The 22,113-nt window shown below is 41.4% G+C and overlaps 1 protein-coding gene across 1 annotated transcript in view; it reads left to right on the forward strand.

The window, feature by feature from the left end:
- Nucleotides 1-566: 566 nt before the first annotated feature.
- Nucleotides 567-22,113, forward strand: part of LOC119425042 (rhotekin-like) — a 74,423-nt gene continuing 52,876 nt past the window's right edge. The window contains exons 1-2 of the mRNA XM_037692568.1: nt 567-575; nt 7,926-8,125. Coding sequence (XP_037548496.1) covers nt 567-575; nt 7,926-8,125 — 209 coding nt within the window. The remainder of the gene's footprint in view (nt 576-7,925; nt 8,126-22,113) is intronic.

Here is a 22,113-nt window from a genome sequence, read left to right on the forward strand (position 1 = left end):
GCCCTCTGTGAACAGTAAACAGCCATCAGTGTGCTAATGATCCATTGTTATGCTGATGGTCCTTCTTGAGCATGTGATCAGCTGGTTTTGGTTGTCAGCAGCAAAACTGGTTGATCCACCCTGAGACGGTGCTATTTAAGAGACTGAGCTGAATACAGCTCCTCAGACTGAGGAAGTCTCTTGGATGAGAGACGAAACGTTTCTACATTTTTTTGTTGATTTGCTTTGTTTTGTTTTTTTTGAATGTCCAGAGGACCAGATTTAACTTTTTTAGATAGATTTTCGGTTGAAACCGAATGTTTTAGAGAGAGGAAGAAAAAGATAAGAAAAAAAGGCTAAATTGAAATATAAGCTTCTATTTTGGGTTCATACATGTGAGCATCCAATTCCAGACGAGTCAGTGACTCACCTGTCACAAACCTCACCGCACTGAACTTATGTAAAAAAACAGTTCATGCAAAGAGACAAGTCTCTGTGCATCAACAGAGGGTTTCAGTCGTGGTGTAGTGTAATTTGATAAATCAGGGCATCATATGAATGAGGCCGTCCCATACAGCTGGCATGGCATGGCTCAGGTAAGGCTGTGAAATACAAACCGGATTCCAAAAAGTTGGGACACTAAACAAATTGTGAATAAAACTGAATGCAATGATGTGGAGATGGCAAATATCAATATTTTATTCGTAATATAACATAGATGACAGATCAAAAGTTTAATCTGAGTAAATGTAACATTTTAAAGGAAAAATATGTTGATTCAAAATTTCACAGTGTCAACAAATCACAAAAAAGTTGGGACAAGTAGTAATAAGTGGTTGGAAAAAGGAAATTGAACATATAACGAACAGCTGGAAGACCAATTAATACTAATTAGGTCAATTGACAACATGAATGGGTATAAAAAGAGCTTCTCGGAGTGTCAGTGTCTCTCAGAAGCCAAGATGGTAAGAGGATCATCAATTCCACCATTGTTGCGCAGAAAGATAGTGCAACAATACCATAATGGTGTTACCCAGTGTAAAATAGCAAAGACTTTTAAGTTATCATCATCAACCGTGCATAACATCATCAAAAGATTCAGAGAATCTGGAACAATCGCTGTGCGTAAGCGTCAAGGCCATAAAACTCTTCTGGATGCTCGTGATCTACGGGCCCTTAAACGTCACTGTACCTCAAACAGGAATGCCACTGTCAAGGAAATAACAGAATGGGCTCAGGAATACTTCCAGAAAGCATTGTCAGTGAACACAATCCACCGTGCCATCCGCCGTTGCCAGTTGAAACTCTACAGTGCGAAGAGGAAGCCATTTCTAAGCAAGTTCACACGTTTGCACTGGGCCAGGGGTCATTTAAAATGAGTGTGGCAAAATGGAAGACTGTTCTGTGGTCAGATGAGTCACGATTTGAAGTTCTTTATTGAACACTGGGACGCCATGTCATCCGGACCAGAGAGGACAAGGATAGCCCAAGTTGTTATCAATGCTCCGTTCAGAAGCCTGCATCACTGATGGTATGGGGTTGCATGAGCGCTTGTGGCATGGGCAGCTTGCATGTCTGGAAAGCCACCATTAATGCAGAGAACTATGTTCAGGTTCTAGAACAACATATGCTCCCATCTAGACATCATCTCTTTCAGGGAAGACCCTGCATTTTTCAACACGATAATGCCAGACCACATTCTGCAGCAATCACAACGTCATGGCTACGTAGGAGAAGGATCCGGGTACTGAAATAGCCAGCCTGCAGTCCAGATCTTTCACCTATAGAGAACATTTGGCGCATCATAAAGAGGAAGGTGCGACAAAGAAGGCCCAAGACGATTGAACAGATAGAGGCCTGTATTAGACATGAATGGGAGAGCATTCCTATTTCTAAACTTGAGAAACTGGTCTCCTCTGTCCCCAGACGTCTGTTGAGTGTTGTAAGAAGAAGGGGGGATGCCACACAGTGGTAAAAATGGACTTGTCCCAACTTTTTTGTGATTTGTTGACGCCATGAAATTTGGAAACAACAGATTTTTCCCTTAAAATGATACATTCTCTCAGTTTAAACTTTTGATCTGTGATTTGTGTTCTATTCTAAATAAAATATTAGATGTTGGCACCTCAACATCATTGCATTCAGTTTTTATTCACAATTTGTTTAGTGTCCCAACTTTTTTGGAATCCGGTTTGTACACGATCTGTATTTGGACAGTGTGATCCCAAATGTTCAGACTCCCTCCCAGTTCTTCTGTTGGTGATGTCCTTCAGCTGTGCCTCAGCAACCACTGTGCTACAAATATGAGCAACTTTATGCAGCTATTGATGGCCATGCGCTATTGTCTGAACCTTGTCAACTTGAGGAATTATCATATGAGTGTTGTTCTCAATTAATTTGTTGATCTATATTTACGCACCATTTCACGTTTTGATACTGTAGTGTATCAAGGACAGCTTTGCTGTGGACATACGGTCCCACCAAATGTGTTATTTAAAACACGTACGGTCCCACCAAATGTAGTAAAATGTGGGGTGCAGCTTCGCTGTACCTTCACTACTAATTATTTAAATATAATGGGTTCTTTCTTTTTCGAGTTAAATTAATGCCATGTGACCGAGGTAACTGTGAGTATTGTTTAATCAGTGACAAGAGACGTTAATTTTCTTTGACCCATCAGCATAAATGTGGTCATTTATTTAACAGAGTCAAAATTTAACATCAAAACATGTACACATGATTAGCTGATCTGGTTCTGATTGATAACACTTGGCACACTTTACTAATAAGACAACAGGACATTTCTGAAGGCATCTAGATTACTGGCAAAATAGAAGAGTTTAAAGGAAGGAATTTAGAGGTTTAAAGAAGAGATGTAAGGAGGGAGGTGTATGTTGTTGACCAGAATTAGCACGCTTCTTCCAACAACAGCTCAAACCTCCGGTACACTTAGCGCATGACGACTCGTTACCTTCGCAGAAGATGAATCAGCTCCGGTATCGGGTCCATTTCAACGCTACCTTCCAGCGTCTCCAGTTAGAGCGGCTGGTCATTGTCAGAAGTCATGTCGATTTACTCCGTTCAACAAACAGGACCAGCTCCCTTCGAGGTTGTAGGCCGTTACGCCCGGGTGGATTCACAGCAAGTATCTGTGAGTCCGTCAGAGTTTCCACTCAGAAGTGGAAGACTCCAGAAGGCTTGAGAAGACTCCATCAAAGACTGAAGAGTCAAGAAGACTCAGAAGAACTCCAAGACTTCAGAAGAACTCAGAAGAACTTGAGAAGATGGAGAAGACTGACTAGTTACAGGAAGTTCTGACTTTTAAAAGAGTCCTCACTTCTGGTCACTTAGTACTTCCTGATTGGTTGAAACAACCAACAGGGGATGGTTCTAGTGATGTCAGAGGGTTATTGAAAGTCAAGCGAGGGTTCAGGAATGTTTAGGTTAGTTTAGTACAGACACCTGGTGGCCGGGCTTTTACCCATGGAGCTCAGCCGGGCACAGCCCGAAGAGGAGACGTGGGTCCCCCTTCCCATGGGCTCACCACCTGTGGGAGGGGCCAAAGGGGTCGGGTGCAATGTGGGATGGGTGGTGGCCGAGGGCGGGGACCCTGGCGGTCTGATCCTCAGCTACAGAAGCTGGCTATTGGGACGTGGAATGTCACCTCACTGGTGGGGAAGGAGCCTGAGCTGGTGTGTGAGGCTGAGAGGTTCCAGCTAGAAATAGTCGGACTCACCTCTACGCATGGCTCGGGCTCTGGAACCAGTTTCCTTGAGAGGGGCTGGACACTCTTCCACTCTGGAGTTGCCCCAGGTGAGAGGCGCCGAGCAGGCGTGGGCGTACTTATTGCCCCCAACTTGGTGCCTGTGTATTGGGGTTCACCCCAGTGAATGAGAGGGTGGCCTCTCTCCGCCTACGTGTGGGGGGACGGGTTCTGACTGTCGTTTGTGCTTATGCACCAAACGGCAGTTCAGATTATCCACCCTTTCTGGAGTCCTTGGAGGGGGTACTAGAAAGTGCACCTTCTGGGGACTCCCTTGTTCTGCTGGGGGACTTCAATGCTCATGTGGGCAATGACAGTGAGAACTGGAGGGGTGTGGTTGGAGGAACGGCCCCCCTGATCTGAACCAGAGTGGTGTTCTGTTGTTGGACTTCTGTGCTCGTCATGGATTGTCAATAACGAACACCTTGTTCAAGCATAAGGGTGTCCATATGTGCTCTTGGCACCAGGACACCCTAGGCTGCAGTTCGATGATCGACTTTGTCATCGTCTCATCTGATCTGCGGCCACATGTCTTGGACACTCGTGTGAAGAGAGGGGCGGAGCTGTCAACTGATCACTACCTGGTGGTGAGTTGGCTCCGATGGTGGGGGAGGATGCCGGTCAGACCTGGCAGACCCAAACGTATTGTGAGGGTTTGCTGGGAACGTCTGGCAGAGTCTCCTGTGAGACGGAGTTTCAACTCCCATCTCCGGGAGAACTTTGAACATGTTCCGAGGGAGGTGGGGGACATTGAGTCTGAGTGGACCATGTTTCGTGCCTCTATTGTCGAGGCGGCTTACTAGAGCTGCGGCCGCAAGGTTGACGGTGCCTGTCACGGCGGCAACCCTCGAACCCGATGGTGGACACCGTCGGTGAGGGATGCTGTCAGGCTGAAGAAGGAGTCCTATCGGGCCTTTTTGGCCTGTGGGACCCCGGAAGCAGCTGATGGGTACCGGTAGTCCAAGCGACATGCGGCTCGGGTGGTTGCTGAGGCAAAAACTCAGGCATGGGAGGAGTTTGGAGAGGCCATGGAGAACGACTTCCGCACGGCTTCGAGACGATTCTGGTCCACCATCCGGCGTCTCAGGGGGGAAAGCGGTATGCCACCAACACTGTTTATAGTGGGAGTGGCGTGCTGCTGACCTCAACTCGGGATGTTGTGGGTCGGTGGGCGGAATACTTTGAAGACCTCCACAATCTAACCGGCACGTCTTCCACTGAGGAAGCGGAGCCTGGGGACTCTGGGTCGGGCCCTCCAATCTCTGGTGCTGAGGTCACCGAGGTGGTTAAAAAGCTCCTCGGTGGCAGGGCCCCAGGGGTGGATGAGATTCGCCCAGAGTTCCTTAAGGCTCTGGATGTTGTAGGGTTGTGTTGGTTTACGCGACTCTGCGATATTGCGTGGACATCGGGGGAAGTTCCCCTGGATTGGCAGACCAGGGTGGTGGTCCCCCTATTCAAAAAGGGGGACCGTAGAGTGTGTTCCAACTACAGGGGAATCACGCTCTTAAGCCTCCCTGGTAAGGTTTATTTGGGGGTTCTGGAGAGGAGGGTCCGTTGGATAGTCGAACCTCGGATTCAGGAGGAGCAGTGCGGTTTTTGTCCTGGCCGTGGAACACTGGACCAGCTCTACACTCTCAGCAGGGTCCTGGAGGGTGCGTGGGAGTTTGCCCAACTAGTCTACATGTGCTTTGTGGACTTGGAGAAGGCGTTCGACCGCGTCCCTCGGGGGGCCCTGTGGGGGGCCCTGTGGGGGGTACTCTGGGAGTATGGGGTGCCAGGCCCTTTGATACGGGCTGTTAGGTCCCTGTATGACCGGTGCCAGAGCCTGGTCCGCATCGCCGGCAGTAAGTCGGGCTTGTTCCCGGTGAGAGTTGGACTCCGCCAAGGTTGCCCTTTGTCACCGATTCTGTTCATAACTTTTATGGACAGAATTTCTAGGCGCAGCCAAGGTATTGAGGGGATCCGTTTTGGTGGCCTTAGGATTGCATCTCTGCTTTTTGCAGATGATGTGGTCTTATTGGCTTCATCAGATCGTGATCTACAGCTTTCGCTGGAGCGGTTCGCAGCCGAATGCGACGCGGCTGGGATGAAGATCAGTTCCTTCAAATCCGAGGCCATGGTCTTGAGCCGGAAAAGGGTAGAGTGCCCTCTCCGGGTCAGGGAGGAGGTCCTACCCCAAGTGGAGGAGTTCAAGTATCTTGGGGTCTTGTTCACAAATGAGGGAAAAATGGAGCGTGAGATCGATAGGCGGATAGGTGCAGCGTCTGCAGTGAAGCGGGCGCTGTACAGGTCTGTCGTGGTTTATGAGGTTTAAAAAATCATTAATACTGTTTCACAGTTGATTTAAAATGAGTGGTTCACTTCAACATTAGAAATGATATGAACTAAGCACACTTTTTGATTATCAAGATATTGTAAAATAGTAATGATAATATAAAAGGAAGAGTGTTCTTTCAATTGATTACTTCAGGATACAATTAGACAGTCTCTGGATGAGCTAATTTGTATTTCTGGATTCAAATCAATGAAATAACAGTTCCTGTCCCATGAAGGTCTTCAGAGACAGGTTTTTGTCGGAGGCCTAGTTCACTACAATACATATCGACATGTGCACGGAACATGGCAGATGCAAACTTTTTGTGCTTTCACACTGTTGATATGAGGCCCCTGGTGATAAAAAACAAACAAATATCTGCTCTGGCTATGGCACTTTAAGCTGCTGCAAGTTGATAAACAAAACAGTTCACTTTTAAGATGATCCTTCCTGAAACTAATTTGATGATCTGTCAGAAATAATAACGTTCTTCTGACCTAAATTCCAAAGTAAAAGACCTATTAGTTTAAACTGTTTAAATTCTTTTGTGTGTAAAACCTAAACCTATCCTAATCTCCAAACATACTGTTGAAAATATTTTTGTGTTTTAGGCAAATTACTAAATAAAGTCTTCTTTTAGATCCTAAATATTAATTATTGCACCAGAGTGTTTCTTTGTTAAATTATTGTAGTGGAATATAACAGTTTGGATCCAGTTCAGATAATTCAGAATAATTAATTAATACCCCAAATTAGAATATCCATCCATCCATCCATCCATTATCTTTACCCGCTTATTCCATTTTGGGTCACGGGGGTCGCTGGTGCCCATGTCCAGCAATCACTGTGCGAGGGGCGGGGTACATCCTGGACGGGTCACAAGTCCATCACAGGGCCACATAGAGACAAACGAGACAAACAACCATTCACTCTCTCATTCACACCTAGGGACAATTTAGAGTTACCAGTCAGCCTAACATGCATGTTTTTGGTCTGTGGGAGGAAACTGGAGTACCTGGAGAAAACCCACGCATGCATGGAGAGAACATGCAAAATCTACCCAGGAAGGCCCCTGGACCGGGGTTTGAACCAAGGACCTGCTCGCTGAGAGGCAGCAGCTCTACCAGTTGCGCCACCGTGCTGCCCCAAATTAGAATAGTGTTCCTAAATTAATTCAATTTTATTTTTAATGTGTTGATTTTTTGTGCAGTTGTTTAATTTATTTTAATCATTATTAATCCGTACTACAAATCTTAAAAAAGGCACATTTTCTCTGTTTAATGTTAATGGGTATATATACCCTGTATATGAATGCTCCCTTTAACAAACCTTAGCTTGGGGAAAAAACAAAAAAACAAACAAAAAAAACAAAACAAATCAAACCTTAGCTGTTAAGGTCTAATAAATAATAAGAGTGAATAAATTGACTTGCGACCCGTCCAGGTGTACCCCACCTCTCGTACAGTGATGGCTGGACATGGGCACCAGTGACCCCCGCGACCTGAAAAGGAAAAAGTGGGTAAAGATAATGGATGGATGGAAATTATCTAAATTTTACTGATTTCTTACTGTATAAGATACAGTTCAATGTTTTATTGAATAATCAGTCTGGTTTCTCTTTTAACAAGTCTAAAACCATTGTAAGTGCACCTTTCTTAATTCAGTCTGCTACATTACATTCAAAATTTGACCAAAAATGCTACAACTTTGTCATTTCTCATTATGAGATATCAGTCTAAAACTCTGGCAGAAATGCATTTCTTCAAGGAATTATTCAAGGAAGACTTATTTTTGTTGTTTGTATTTCCGCTGTCACTGATGTTTTATTTTTTTCAGTAAAAAAATCCATTCTTTTTTCCTCCCACACAGGAGGACATGGTGTTGCAGCAGATTGAGAGGGAAGTGCGGATGCAGGAGGGAGCCTATAAGCTGCTGGCTGCTTGTTCCCACAGAGATCAAGCTCTAGAGGCCTCCAAAAGTCTGCTGACCTGCAACGCCCATATCCTGGCTCTGCTCAGCCAGCTGCAGAAGATCAGGAAGGAACAAATCTTAAAGCAAGAAGGAAGCAGGTCTGTTCACCTGTAAGAATGTTTGTAATTAAATTCAGTTTAGTTAACTTCAATTCAATCTAATTCAATTCAAATCAATTCAGTTTATTTATGTAGGGGTGGCTGTGGCTGAGTGGTTAGTGCAGTCGTCCTCCAATGCGAGAGCTGGGGGGTTCGAATCCACCAGCAGTCACATGCCGAAGTGTCCCTGGGCAAGACACTGAACCCCTCATAGCCTCCGATGTGTGTCCCATCGGTGTTTGAATGTGATAAAGCTCTGATTAGTCTCTTTAGAATGATTTGTTCAATTAGCTTTGTAGAGATCTAGTAGAGTGCTGTGTGGATAGGTAAATGAGGACACAGATTGTAGTGTAAAGTGCTTTGAGTATCTTGAATCTTTTCTTGAAATAAGATAGAAAGGCGCTATATAAGTACAGTCCATTTACCATTTACCATATAGCACCAAGTCACAACAGAAGTTGTCTCCTGACACTGTACAGAAACATTTACATAAATTGAAAAATCCAGTTACTGGTAGTAAAGTTCTTTATCTAAGGAAGCCAGCAGATTGTGTTGAATCTTCACTTCATCAGTTTCCCACGCTGAGCAAGCACGCTGGCAACAGTGTGGGGAGAAAGAAAAAAACCTCCAGCTGAACCAGGCTCAGGACAATCAGCCATCTGCTTCGATCGACTGGGGTTTGAGAGGACAGGAAGGAGAGACAAACAGAGAATGAATGACAGGTTCAGGTGAACTTTCAATTGGAAAGACAAAAAAAAAAGTAAGATGTGTAAGAAAGAAATAATTACAACTACAAACAGGTGTAGTAAAGCAAGTAGATACAGTAGCAGAGTGATGAAATGTGGTCAGTTTGTCCTCCAGCAGTCTAGAGAAGCATAACTAAGGGATAGCTCAGGGAACCCAAGCCGACCGTAACTATAGGATTTATTAAAAAGAAATGACTTAAGCCTAATCCTAAAATAGACAATGTGTCAGCCTCACAGACAGAAACTGGAAGTTGGTTCCACAAGAGAGGAGCCTGATAACTGAAAGATCTGCATCCCATTCTGCTTTTGGAAACTCTAGAAACCACAAGTAAACCTGCAGTTTGAGAGTGCTCTGTTAGAAAAATATGGTGCAATAAGAGCTGTAATGTAAGTCGTAGCTAGGTTGTTGAGACTGTTATATGTTAAAAGTAAGATTTTGAATTCTGAAATTGACAGGGAGCCAATGGAGAGAAGCTAAAACTGGAGAAAAATCATATGTCCTATCAACTCATTAAAACTCTGGCAGCAGCATTTTGGATCAATCGAAAACTTAAAAAAATAATTTTTGGACACCCAGATAATAAACAATTGCAATAATCCAACCTAGACATGACAAATGCATGGACCAATTTTTCTGCATCCTTTTTGAACAAGATATTTCTAATCTTAGAGATAATATGCAGTTGGAAAGAAGCGGTCCTTGTAACATTTTTAATCGGGGGTAAAGAAACCTATCTTGATCAAAAATAACACCAAGGTTTTTAACTTTAGAACTGGAGGCCAGATTAATGCCATCCAGAGAAAGTGAAAGACTGCAAAATGTATTCCTAAGATATGTAGGTCCAAAAACCACAACCACTGTCTTTTCTGAGTTTAAAGCAGAAAATTAAGGGTCATCCAAGTATTTATGCCTTTTAGACACGCCTGAAATCTAAATAATTGATTGGATTCATCAGATTTCATGGATAAATATAACTATCATCAGCATAACAATGAAAATTTATCCCATGCTGTTTAATCACTTTCTCAAATGGAAGCATATATAAAGTGTATTGGTACAAGCACTGAACTTTGAGGAACTCCATGGATAACTTTTGTGTATGAAGAAGATTCATTATTTACATTTACCACTTAGAATCTATCAAATTATTCATTAAACTTTTATTTATACAGGCTAGTCTCATTGAGCCACAAGGACTCATTTACAGGTCCTTCTAAAAAAATTAGCATATTGTGATAAAGGTCATTATTTTCCATAATGTAATGATAAAAATGAAACTTTCATATATTTCAGATTCATTGCACACCAACTGAAATAGCTTTAATTGTTTTAATACTGATGATTATGGCATACAGCTCATGAAAACCCAAAATGCCTGTCCCAAAAAATAAGCATATCATGAAAAGGTTCTCTAAACAAGCTATTAACCTAACCATCTGAATAAACGACGTAACTCTAAACAACTGCAAAAGATTCCTGAGGCTTTTAAAAACTCCCAGCCTTGTTCATTACTCAAAACCGCAATCATGGGTAAGACTGCCGACCTGACTGCTGTCCAGAAGGCCATCATTGACACCCTCAAGCAAGAGGGTAAGACACAGGAAGAAATTGCTGAACGAATAGGCTGTTCCCAGAGTGCTGTATCAAGGCACCTCAGTGGGAAGTCTGTGGGAAGGGAAAAGTGTGGCAGAAAACGCTGCACAACGAGAAGAGGTGACCGGACCCTGAGGAGGATTGTGGAGAAGGGCCAATTCCAGACCTTGGGGGACCTGCGGAAGCAGTGGACTGAGTCTGGAGTAGAAACATCCAGAGCCACCGTGCACAGGCGTGTGCAGGAAATGGGCTACAGGTGCCCCATTCCCCAGGTCAAGCCACTTTTGAACCAGAAACAGCGGCAGAAGCATCTCACCTGGGACTGCTGCTGAGTGGTCCAAAGTTATGTTCTCTGATTACAGTAAATTTTGCATTTCCTTTGGAAATCAAGGCCCCAGAGTCTGGAGGAAGAGAGGAGACACAAAATTCACATTGCTTGAGGTCCAGTGTCAAGTTTCCACAGTCACTGGGGTGTCATGTCAGCTGCTGGTGTTGGTCCACTGTGTTTTATCAAGCGCAGGGTCAATGCAGCTAGCTATCAGGAGATTTTGGAGCACTTCATGCTTCCATCTGCTGAAAAGCTTTATGGAGATGAAGATTTCATTTTTCAGCATGACCTGGCACCTGCTCACAGTGCCAAAACCACTGGTAAATGGTTTACTGACCATGGTATTACTGTGCTCAATTGGCCTGCCAACTCTCCTGACCTGAACCCCATAGAGAACCTGTGGGATATTGTGAAGAGAAAGTTGAGAGACGCAAGACCCAACACTCTGGATGAGCTTAAGGCCGCTATCAAAGCATCCTGGGCCTCCATAACACCTCAGCAGTGCCACAAGCTGATTGCCTCCATGCCACGCCGCATTGAAGCAGTCATTCATGCAAAAGGATTCCCGACCAAGTATTGAGTGCATAACTGAACATGATGGTTCTAGAATTGCGCCGCTCAATGTGGCTGCATGTTGGAGCAGCTCTGTTACTTTCATTCTGAGATTTTGCTTTTGGAAACTGTGATTCCTCTTTTTCTGGATGTGGGTGGCGTTTTTGGGATGGTGGTTTCCTCTGGTATCAGATGCTGTGCAGCTGGAAGGATTTTTACTGAAACTTTTTTAGTTTTGGACATTTGTTATGATGCGTAACCATGGCAACAAGGCAGCTTTCTACAACCAACAGCAGCTGATTAACATCTCAAAAGCTCAAATAATATCTCAACTACAGCCCCAAATCTCAAATGAGTTGAAAAGGATGTTCTGTGGACACATTCTCATCTACCTGCCAGTTGTGCTCTAGTGCCTGGCCACTGAGATCCTCGAACTAGCAGGAAACACGGCTCATGACAGCAGAAGGACAGGATCGTCCCTCGGCACCTACAGTTGGCTGTCCACAGCGACAAGGAGCTCGGCAGAGTGCTGGGAGGAGTGGCCATCGCTCTGGGAGGAGTTCTGCCTGGCATTCGGGCGGTCCTACAGCCCGGGGGAACCAAGAGGCCAGTCGAGTCTGGGTGGACGGATCGGACGGCATCTGTAGCCATTTTCATAGGATCCACTGTGGGATGGACCTTTACAAGAGATCCTTCCTGTCTACAGCCATCAGCATCTATAACATCTCTTAATGAAATGAGGATAATGAGTTACTACAACAAATAATTTCCCTCTGGGATTAATAAAGTATATTTGAATTTGAATTTGAATTGAATTATTTGAAGGTTGGCGTTTTTTGTATTAAAAACACTTGTCTTTCATTGGTGGGATGAAATATGCTAATTTTTTGGGACAGGCATTTTGGGTTTTCATGAGCTGTATGCCATAATCATCAGTATTAAAACTATTAAAGACCTGAAATATTTCAGTTGGTGTGCAATGAATCTGAAATATATGAAAGTTTCATTTTTATCATTACATTATGGAAAATAATGGCCTTTATCACAATATGCTAATTTTTTTAGAAGGACCTGTACAAGAGAGACATGTAGGAAATTAAAATGGATATTATAGGAAATTAATATGATTTAAATCATTTTAATAGCTGTTCCTGTAATCCCAATATTATATTCAAGCCTCTGTAGTAGAATATTGTGATCAACTGTATCAAATGCAGCACTGAGGTCTTGCAAGACCAGTATAATAATAATAATAATATTTATTATTATTTATTTGTATAGCACCTTTCAAATAAATGTTACAAAGTGCTTCACATAATCAATTAAAACATCATAAATGACATCAGAAACACAAAAAATATACCAAATCAATTAAAATAACAACATAAAAAAGAAAGAAATTCAAATATTAAAAGCCTTATAAGTTTTAATTAATGATTTAAAAGAAAACAATGAAGAGGCCTATCTAATATTTAAAGGAAGGGCATTCCACAAATTAGGAGCCCTGACCATAAAAGCCCTCCCTCCTTCTGTCACCAGTCGAGTTCTGGGAGTGGAAAGTAAGAACAGATTTAAGGATCTGAGATTGCAAGAGGGGATGTAGGGGGTAAGAAGCTCAGATAGATATGATGGCGCAAGACCTTTCAGGGATTTAAAAACAAACAATAAAATTTTAAAATCAATTCTAAAAACCACAGGGAGCCAATGCAATGAGGACAGAACTGGAGTGATATGCTGATATTTATGGGATCTTGTGAGAACTCTAGCTGCAGTGTTTTGTACTAGTTGAAGGCGATACAGAGAACTTTGGGGCAGACCAGAAAATAAAGAGTTACAATAATCAAGATGACAAGAGACAAAGGCATGAATAAGAGTTTCTGCATCAGTTAAAGAGATAAATGCTCTGATTTTGGCAATATTCTTAATTTGAAAAAATGCTGTTTTAGTGAAGTTCTTAAAATGTTTAGAAAAACTAAGATCAGAATCAAAGGTTACCCCCAAATTTTTGACTTCACGAGTGCAGTTAAAACCAAGGGACTGAACTACTAAATCCCTTTTGGCCTTGGGGCCAAAAACCATCACCTCAGTTTTATCATTGTTGAGTGAAAGAAAATTATCAGACATCCAGGTTTTGATGTCTGTAAGGCAGAGATAAAGTTTATTGAGTGTGGAGAGGTCAGCTGGGTTAATAGCCAAATAAATCTGGGAATCGTCTGCATAAAAATGAAAAGAAACATTGAATTTATGAATAACCTGACCAAGTGGTAGCATATAAATAGAAAATAATAGACACAAGTCCATTGTCTGAGGCCAAGAGGCCATGAAAAATATCATTAGTGACTTTTACTAGTGCTGTTTCTGTGCTATGATGAGCTCTAAACCATGACCGAAACTCTTCAAACAATTATTTATTTGCAGATGATCACGCAACTGACCTTCAACTGTTTTCTCAATAAGTTATGTGATGAAAGTTAGATTAGATATAGCCTGTATCTAATCGAACTTTCATCACATAACTTATTGAGAAAACAATAGACCTATATCACATAGGTCTATAATTGGCAAGAATTCCTGAATTAAGATCAGTTTTCCTAAGTAAAGGTTTAATTACAGCAACCTTAAAGTGCTGTGGTACATATCCATTCATTATAGAAAAATTAAGCAGATCCAAAATGTGGACATCAATTAGGGGAAATATCTCTTTAACCTCCTAAGACCCAAACTCTTGCATATGTGGATGCCAGGTCCTAGGAGGTTAAACAGTTTGGTTGGGATAGGATGTAGCAGACATGTAGATGATTTGGATGAAGCTATTATTTTTGATAATTCAGAGAGTTCAACAGGACAAAAACAGTCAAAACACAAATCAGGTTCTAATGACATTTCTAAAGATGCACCATCTGACAGGAAATCAGAGGCAATAGTAGGCAGGATGGTGTGAATTTTCTCTCTAATTGAAATAATTAAATTATGAATTAAATTAATTTTGATTTTAAAGTCCTGCGATGGACGTGCTACTTGTCCATGGTGTCCCCCACCTCTCACACAGTGATAGCTGGACATAAGCACCTGTGACCCCTGTGACCTAAAAAGGAATAAGCGGGTACAGATAATGGATGGATCATGAAGTGATCACTACTTTTACTTGTAAGGATGCCCAACAGAGATAGGACTTTTCATTAGTCTAGCTATAGCACTGAACAGAATCTTTTTTTTTTTTTAATCATTTAATAAAGATGAATAATTTACAGTTCTAGCTTTATGGAGAGCTTTCTTATATGTTAGCAGACTATCTCTCCAAGTTAAATTTAATTTGTCAATGTTAGTGGAGATCCAATTTCTCTCCTGCTTTCTAGATGCCAGTTTTAAAATGCGTAACTCAGAATTGAACCAAGGAGCCAGCTTCCTCTGATTGATTACTTTTTTTCAGTGGATAAATTTTATCAAGTGAAGTTTGCATTGAAATTGTAACATTATCAACCAGATCATTTAAATCACTGCTCTCCACTGCATTACTCTGCAAGACAGAGATAGAGACAATTCATCAGATTTTTAAGCAAAAACAAGATGTATGATTGCAGAAACTACTATGCCACTTTATTTACCACTAGATGTCAGAGTTAATGTTAATGTGAAGGCTATAGTTTATAGACTGTGTTTAACTATATACAATAAGTGTGAATGTATGAAATGTGAAACATTTGCTTTACAAATAGGTCAGTTTAAGTATTTTTTAATCAATCAGAATTATGTGCTTTTGCTCTAGGTTGTCTGCTTTATGTTATGACAGTAGGCTGCAAAGGTGCAATCCCACGCCTAAAAAAAGTTGTCCAAAAATGTGTAAAATATAAATAAAAACTAAATGAAATGTTTTGCAAATCTCATAAATATGTTTTATTCACACTGGACCATAGTAAATACTTCAATTGTGGAAATTGTACAGCTTTTGGACAAAAAGGGATAATTAATTTTTTTAAGAAAACAACAAATCTAAAAAAAAAACAACAAACTGGAACAATAAAAGGCAGTAAAAGTAAAAGGTATTAATAAGAACTGGAGGAACCCAGTTATATCAAATTCAGTCAAAGAGTCAGAGTTTCTTTATTGTCATTCGCACCTCATGTGGTACATGTGGTGGAGCGAAATTATGTATACAGAGTACCAGTTACATCCAACAATAAAATGTAAAAGAAAAACAGTAATAACATCTAAGATATGAACTAAGAAAAATGTCAACTAAATATACATTAAGCACAACACTACAACACTCAGCACTACCATTGAAATACTACGACTTGCAGAGACTTGTTTCTTGACATAAACTGATAAATAAATAAGCCACAGAGTGCCTTTGTGTTTACTGTAATTATGTTATTAAACACGTGTAATGATGGAAATACCTCAGTTTCAGAAGTATGCCTCAGGTAGATCAGTGCCCCCTGGTTCACCTCATTCAATGACAACCGCAGCTTCACACATATAATCACTCATTTTTGTGCATGCTGGAAAACACATTTGTACACACCCCACTATTTATTTAGGAGCCTCTCTAACTCACTCTCCATTAAATTCTTAATTTTCCTGCATCTAGACATTGTTTTTGATTGTAAAAGAAGGAGAATCACACATGCAGGTCTTCCATCCATCCATCCATCCATCCATCCATCCATCCATCCATCCATCCATCCATCCATCCATCCATCCATCCATCCATCCTCTATACCTGCTTCTTATCCTCTAAATGGTAAATGGACTGTACTTATATAGCGCCTTTCTATCTTATTGATATACTCAAAGCGCTTTACACTACAATCTGTGTCCTCATTTACCCATTCATACAGCACTCTACTAGAGCTTAGGGGTTGAACGAGTATATAATTTTTAAACTCGACATTAACATAATAAAACCCGAGTAGAACTCGAGTATTTGATGACGTCATAGATCTCAAGATACAAAAATAAATAAATAAATAAAACCGCAATAAAAGGTAATTATTTACAAAAAAAAAAGACCAACAAAACATTGGGAGCGTATATTATGCTCCTACCATTTATCATACTGCAAATAAGTCACAGGAAAAACTAAACTATTAGTTATTATTATTAAACTGCAAACGTGAAGAAACATGCAGCACGTCAGAAACGAAACTTAAAACAGTGGATGGGCGGTGGAATGGACCCGGTGTTACACCATACTCTGTGACCTGCAACAGTGCAACACCGCCCCCTACGGTCATACGGTGGTCACATAATATGACGTCACTACGGTTACTCGACATTACATTTTTAACCTCGATAGAGGTCCTATCAATCGATGTGTAGATTACTCGAGTACTCTGTTAATGCCCTACTAGAGCTCTACAAAGCTAATTGAACAAATCATTCTAAAGAGACTAATCAGTGATTGATCACATTCATACACCGATGGGACACATATCGGAGGCAATGAGGGGTTCAGTGTCTTGCCCTGGGACACTTCGGCATGGGACTGCTGTGGGGTTCGAACCCCCAACTCTTGCATTGGAGGACGACTGCTCTAACCACTCAGCCACAGCTGCCCTCTATACCTGCTTCTTCCTTTTTGGGTCACTGCCATGTCCTGCTATCACTGTGCGAGAGTCGGGGGACACCATGGACAGGTCTCCAGTCCACACAGGGACACATAGAGACAAACAAGCCAAACAACCATTCACTCTCTCACTCACACCTAGAGACAATTTAAAGTTGCCAATCAGACCAACGTTCATGTTTTTGGTCTGTGGGAGGAAACAGGAGTACCAGAGGAAAACTTATAATAATAACAATAATAATAATAATACTTTATTTATAAAGCCATTTAAAACAACCACAGCTGCAACAAAGTATTGTACATATAAAATCAAGAACATTTAAACACATAAAACAGTTGTTAGAACATTAAGATCAATAAAGACAATAAAAATAATGCAGAGCAAATTCAGTCTGTGCTAAAAGCCAGGGAGTAAAAATGTGTTTTTAAAAGAGTTTTAAAACTGGACAGTGAAGGGACTTGTCTGATAAGAAGAGGGAGATCAATCCACAGTCTTGGAGCAGCAACAGAAAAAGCTCTGTCCCCTCTGAGCCTCCGTTTGGACCTCGGTACCTCCAGGAGCAGCTGATCAGCTGATCTGAGGCACCGAGCAGGAGAGTATGGGTGAAGCAGCTCAGAGAGGTAGGATGTGACAAGACCATTTAAACTAAAAAATAATAATAATCTTAAAATGAACTCTAAAATGAACAAGCAGCCAGTTGAGAGAAGTCAGAGTGAGGGTGATGTGCTCCCTCTTTTGAACTCCAGTTAGAAGCCGAGCAGCAGCGTTCTGGACCAACTGGAGATGTCTGAGGGAGGACTGGCTGATGCCAAGGTAAAGAGCAATACAGTAATCCAGCTGAGAGGGGACGAAGGCATGGATTAATGTTTTTAGCTGCTGTTTGTGAGGATGGACTTTACCTTAGCCAGCTTTCTGAGGTGATAAAAACTGGTCTTGACCTCCACTCCAATCTGGGAATCTAATTTAAAATCACTGTCCATTTTAAAACCAAGTTAGAAACATCCTGATGCATGCTCAATAATCCAGGTAGAAAAATCCAAAAAAGTTCAATCTGGTCCTCTGGACATTCAAAAAAACAAAACAAAGCAAAACAACAAAAAAATGTAGAAACGTTTCGTCTCTCATCCGAGAGACCAGCTATGTTGATAGACATGGTTCTGTCTGCCAGATAGGACCTAAACCAGCTCAGTGCAGTACCACAGATACCCACTTGGTGCTGTAAGTGTGATAGTAAAATTTTGTGGTCCATGGTATCAAAGGCAGTGGTTAGGTCGAGCAGGACAAGAACCACATGTTCACCAGAATCATTGGCCATAAGAATATCATTAAAAACTCTGACTAGAGCTGATTCTGTGCTGTGGTGAGTTTTGAAGCCAGACTGAAAAACCTCCAAGATATTGTGCTCTTCCAAAAAACTTTTTTTTTAACCTGTGAATATACAATTTTTCCTAAAAATTTTAAACAAAAGGCAGCTTGGAGATGGGCCTAAAATTATCCAAGACAGTTTGGTCTAGGCTAGGCTTTTTAAGCAGGGACTGCACCACCACATGTTTAAAACTTATTGGGACAGCACCTGAGGACAGACTGCTATTGATAACAGCAAGGATCACGCTGGAAAACACCTCTTTTAAAAGACAAGGGGGACAAGGTCATGAGGAGAACCTGATGGCTTAATATGGCTGACCACATCCCCTAAAAGAGTCAGAGTCACTGGTTTGAATCTATCGAACACAGCCAGGCAGGGGACCAAGCAGGAGGGGTCAAAATCAGGGGCTGAAATAAGGGCCCTTGTAGTAACAACCTTATTTATAAAAAAACTGCAGGAAGTCATTACAGAGTCCAGTAGAGGCTTCCAGGCAGACAGGTTGTGGGGCCTTCTGGACAGAGTCAATAGTTTTAAAAAGGACATGTGGATTATTATGATTGAACACAATAATATCTGACAAGTGTTGTTTTTTGTCCTCTTTAACAGTGTTCTGGTACTGACATTGACAGTCCTTTAAAATGTGAAATGCAACCTCCAGTTTATCCTTTTTCCATCTCCATTCAGCTCTGCGGCACTCCTGTCTGGCTGCAAGAGTTTTTTCATTAAACCAGGGTTCAGAGATGGTTTTAGGCCACACCAGTTTAGATGGAGCCACAGAGTCCAGAATGGTTGGACAGGAGGAGTCAAACCAGGAGCTCAGCTGTTCGGAGTCAGCAGCAGAGTCAGAAGGAGCACAGAGCTGTTCAAAGGTAGCATAGAACTGACCAGCAGTGGAAGGGTTAAAAACTCTACGGTGCTGGGCAGGAGCGCAGGATTTAACTGGAGCACAGGACAAACCAACATAAAATAAAACAGGCCTAAGGTCAGAAATTACATTATCATATCGTTCCAGGTTATTCACAGACAAGCCATGAGAGAGAACCAAATCCAATGTGTGTCCATGTTCATGCGTGGGACCAGCCACCCACTGAAACAGGTTGAGTCAATGAGGCTGAGAAAGTCTTTCACCAGTGGTTTCTTTGGACAGCATACATGGATGTTAAAATCCCCAACAATAAGGACTCGATCATAGTTTATCATTATTCCAGTCAGGAAATCAGAAAAGTCATTCAAGAAATCCTTACTATATTAGGGGCTCTGTAGATGACAGCGCACAGCACGGGGTGTAAGTGATCCACCTCAAATAAAGTAATCTCAATGCTGGAGAATGAAAATGGTGCAGAGCACTGATTGCATTTGTAGTGTGCTAAGGGCTAGGCTAGCTACCCTTGACTACAATATATTTAAATAAACGGGTTCTCTCTTTTTCTAATTAAATTACTGCCATGTGACCGAGGTAACTGTGCGTGGATAGTTTAATCAGTGACATGAGACGTTAATTTCCTTTGACCCATCAGAATAAATGTGGTAATTTATTGAACAGAATCAAAATTTAACATCAAAACGTACACTTGATTAGCTGATCTGGTTCTGATTAATTAAACTTGGCACGCTTTACTTAATAAGACAACAGGACTTGAAGAAGGCATCTAGACTACTGGCAAAATAGAAGAGTTTAAATATGGGAAATGAAGAGTTTAAACACTTAAAGGGGAGGTGTTTTGTTTACCAGAATTAGCACGCTTCTTTCAACACCAGCCCAACTCTCCGGTACACTTGGTGCGTGACGACTTGTTACCTTTGCAGAAGATACATCAACTCCGGTACAGAGGTCCATTTCAACGCTAGCTTTCAGCGTCTCCGGTAAGAGTGGCTGGCCATATCAGGAGTCGTGCCTCTTACTCCGTTCAACAAACACGCTCATCTCCCAGGTGGATACACAGCAAGCTGTGAGTCCGTCAGAGGTTCTACTCAGATGTGGAAGAATCCATCACAGGCTCCGAAGAATGAGTTCAAGACTAGACTTCATCAGAGACCCACTTGAAGTCTCAGGAGACTTGACCGACTGACTGACAGACTGCGAAGTTCCAGGAAGTGTGGACTCTTAAAGAGTTCTCACTTCCGGTCACTTCAGGACTTCCTGATTGGTTGAAACAACCAACAGGGGGTGGTTCTAGTGATGTCAGAGGGTCATTTCAAGTCAAGAAACCAGCAGGAATGTTTTAGGGACTTTTAGTACAGACAGGAGAAATGTTATGGCAAAGTGAGAGGAAGCAGGGGCCAGTAGCTTCTTATTTACCGTCTGCTAGGTTTAAAAACAATCCACTTCGTTCTAATAACTCCTTTCTGACTTTCGACCGACATCACTACTCTCTCATTCAGACAGAAAATCAAAAATGCATAATTACTTTGTAAAATGGACATTTAACTTGATTTCTAATTTAAATGAGGATTAAAAAATCATTAATACTGTTTCACAGTTGATTTAAAATGAGTGGTTCACTTCAACATTTAGAAATGGTATGAACTAAACACACTTTTGATTTATCAAGATATTGTAAAATAGTAATGATAATATAAAAGAAGAGTGTTCTTTCAATTGATTACTTCAGGATACAATTAGACAGTCTCTGAATGAGCTAATTTGTATTTCTGGATTCAAATCAATGAAATAACAGTTCCTGTCCCATGAAGGTCCTTAGAGGCAGGTTTTGGTCTGAGGCTGAGAGGTGGCAGCTCTACCAACTGTGCCCCTGTGTTGCCCATGCAGGACATATCTGCATCTACCTGTGCATTTAAATGAAGGCATGTCAGGGGAGGTTTCTCATGATTACTCAATTCCACATTCATTCTGATGTACAAAGGAAAGGTGCACCAAAACTTGCGTGCACACGGTTTGATTATTCTGAGTAATTTTTGTGCACATGTAGTTTTCACATTGAGATGCTGCTGCCAACTTTCAGTATGAACGCTGTGCACTCTTTCATACATGAGGCCATTGTGGACCCACATTGTCAACAGCAATGTATTGAAATGGACCCTCTAAAATTTTGACAAGTTGTATTGGAACAAACACGGCCCTATCCCAACTTTTTTGAGATGTGTTACTGCCATCATTTACTATAACTTTCTCCTAAAATTGTACAATTTCTTAGTTTAAACATTTGATGTTTGCTGTGTTACATTGTAAATTAAATGTGGGATTATGACATTTTCAAGTAATTGCATTATGTTTTTATTTACATTTTACACAAAGTACCAACTGTTTTTGAAATGAGTTTGTATTCATCCCATATGTTATTTTTAGAACCTAGAAAAGACCAGAATGTTTCTTATATGTCCAGATAAGTAAAACCATAGAATAGAACAAATGGGAATGTTTCCCACCACTGAGGGATTTGGATACTAAATACTTTGTAGTTTCTAAGATGTTTTTCAAGATTTTCTGAACTGGATTTTAACAGGAAATGCAAGTATACCTTAATGTTTTGGTGCAGGATATTAAAATGGGCAGGAATTATATTTTGTACAAGAATAGAAGTACATTTTTTTTGTTTTTGCTTGTCTCATGCATCGCAGTGACAGATCTTGTTGAGTGGAGGGAGCAATTTTATCCTTGTCCACATGCAATGGTGGAGCCAGGAGTTGGCCAATGGTGGCCTTGGACATCATTCAGCAGGCCAACTTTCTTTTTGGTGTTTTGCTGTATCTACTTTTTAGAAAAGTTCCTTTCAAATATTAGATTGCATGAAAAACTCCAAGATGCAAGTAAACATAAAAAAAATGGACCAAGGCCACCATTGGCCAACTCCTGGCTCCACCATTGCATGTG

The sequence above is a fragment of the Nematolebias whitei genome, chromosome 18, assembly GCF_014905685.2.
Source record: "Nematolebias whitei isolate Nwh7 chromosome 18, NemWhi1, whole genome shotgun sequence".
NCBI lineage: Eukaryota > Metazoa > Chordata > Actinopteri > Cyprinodontiformes > Rivulidae > Nematolebias > Nematolebias whitei.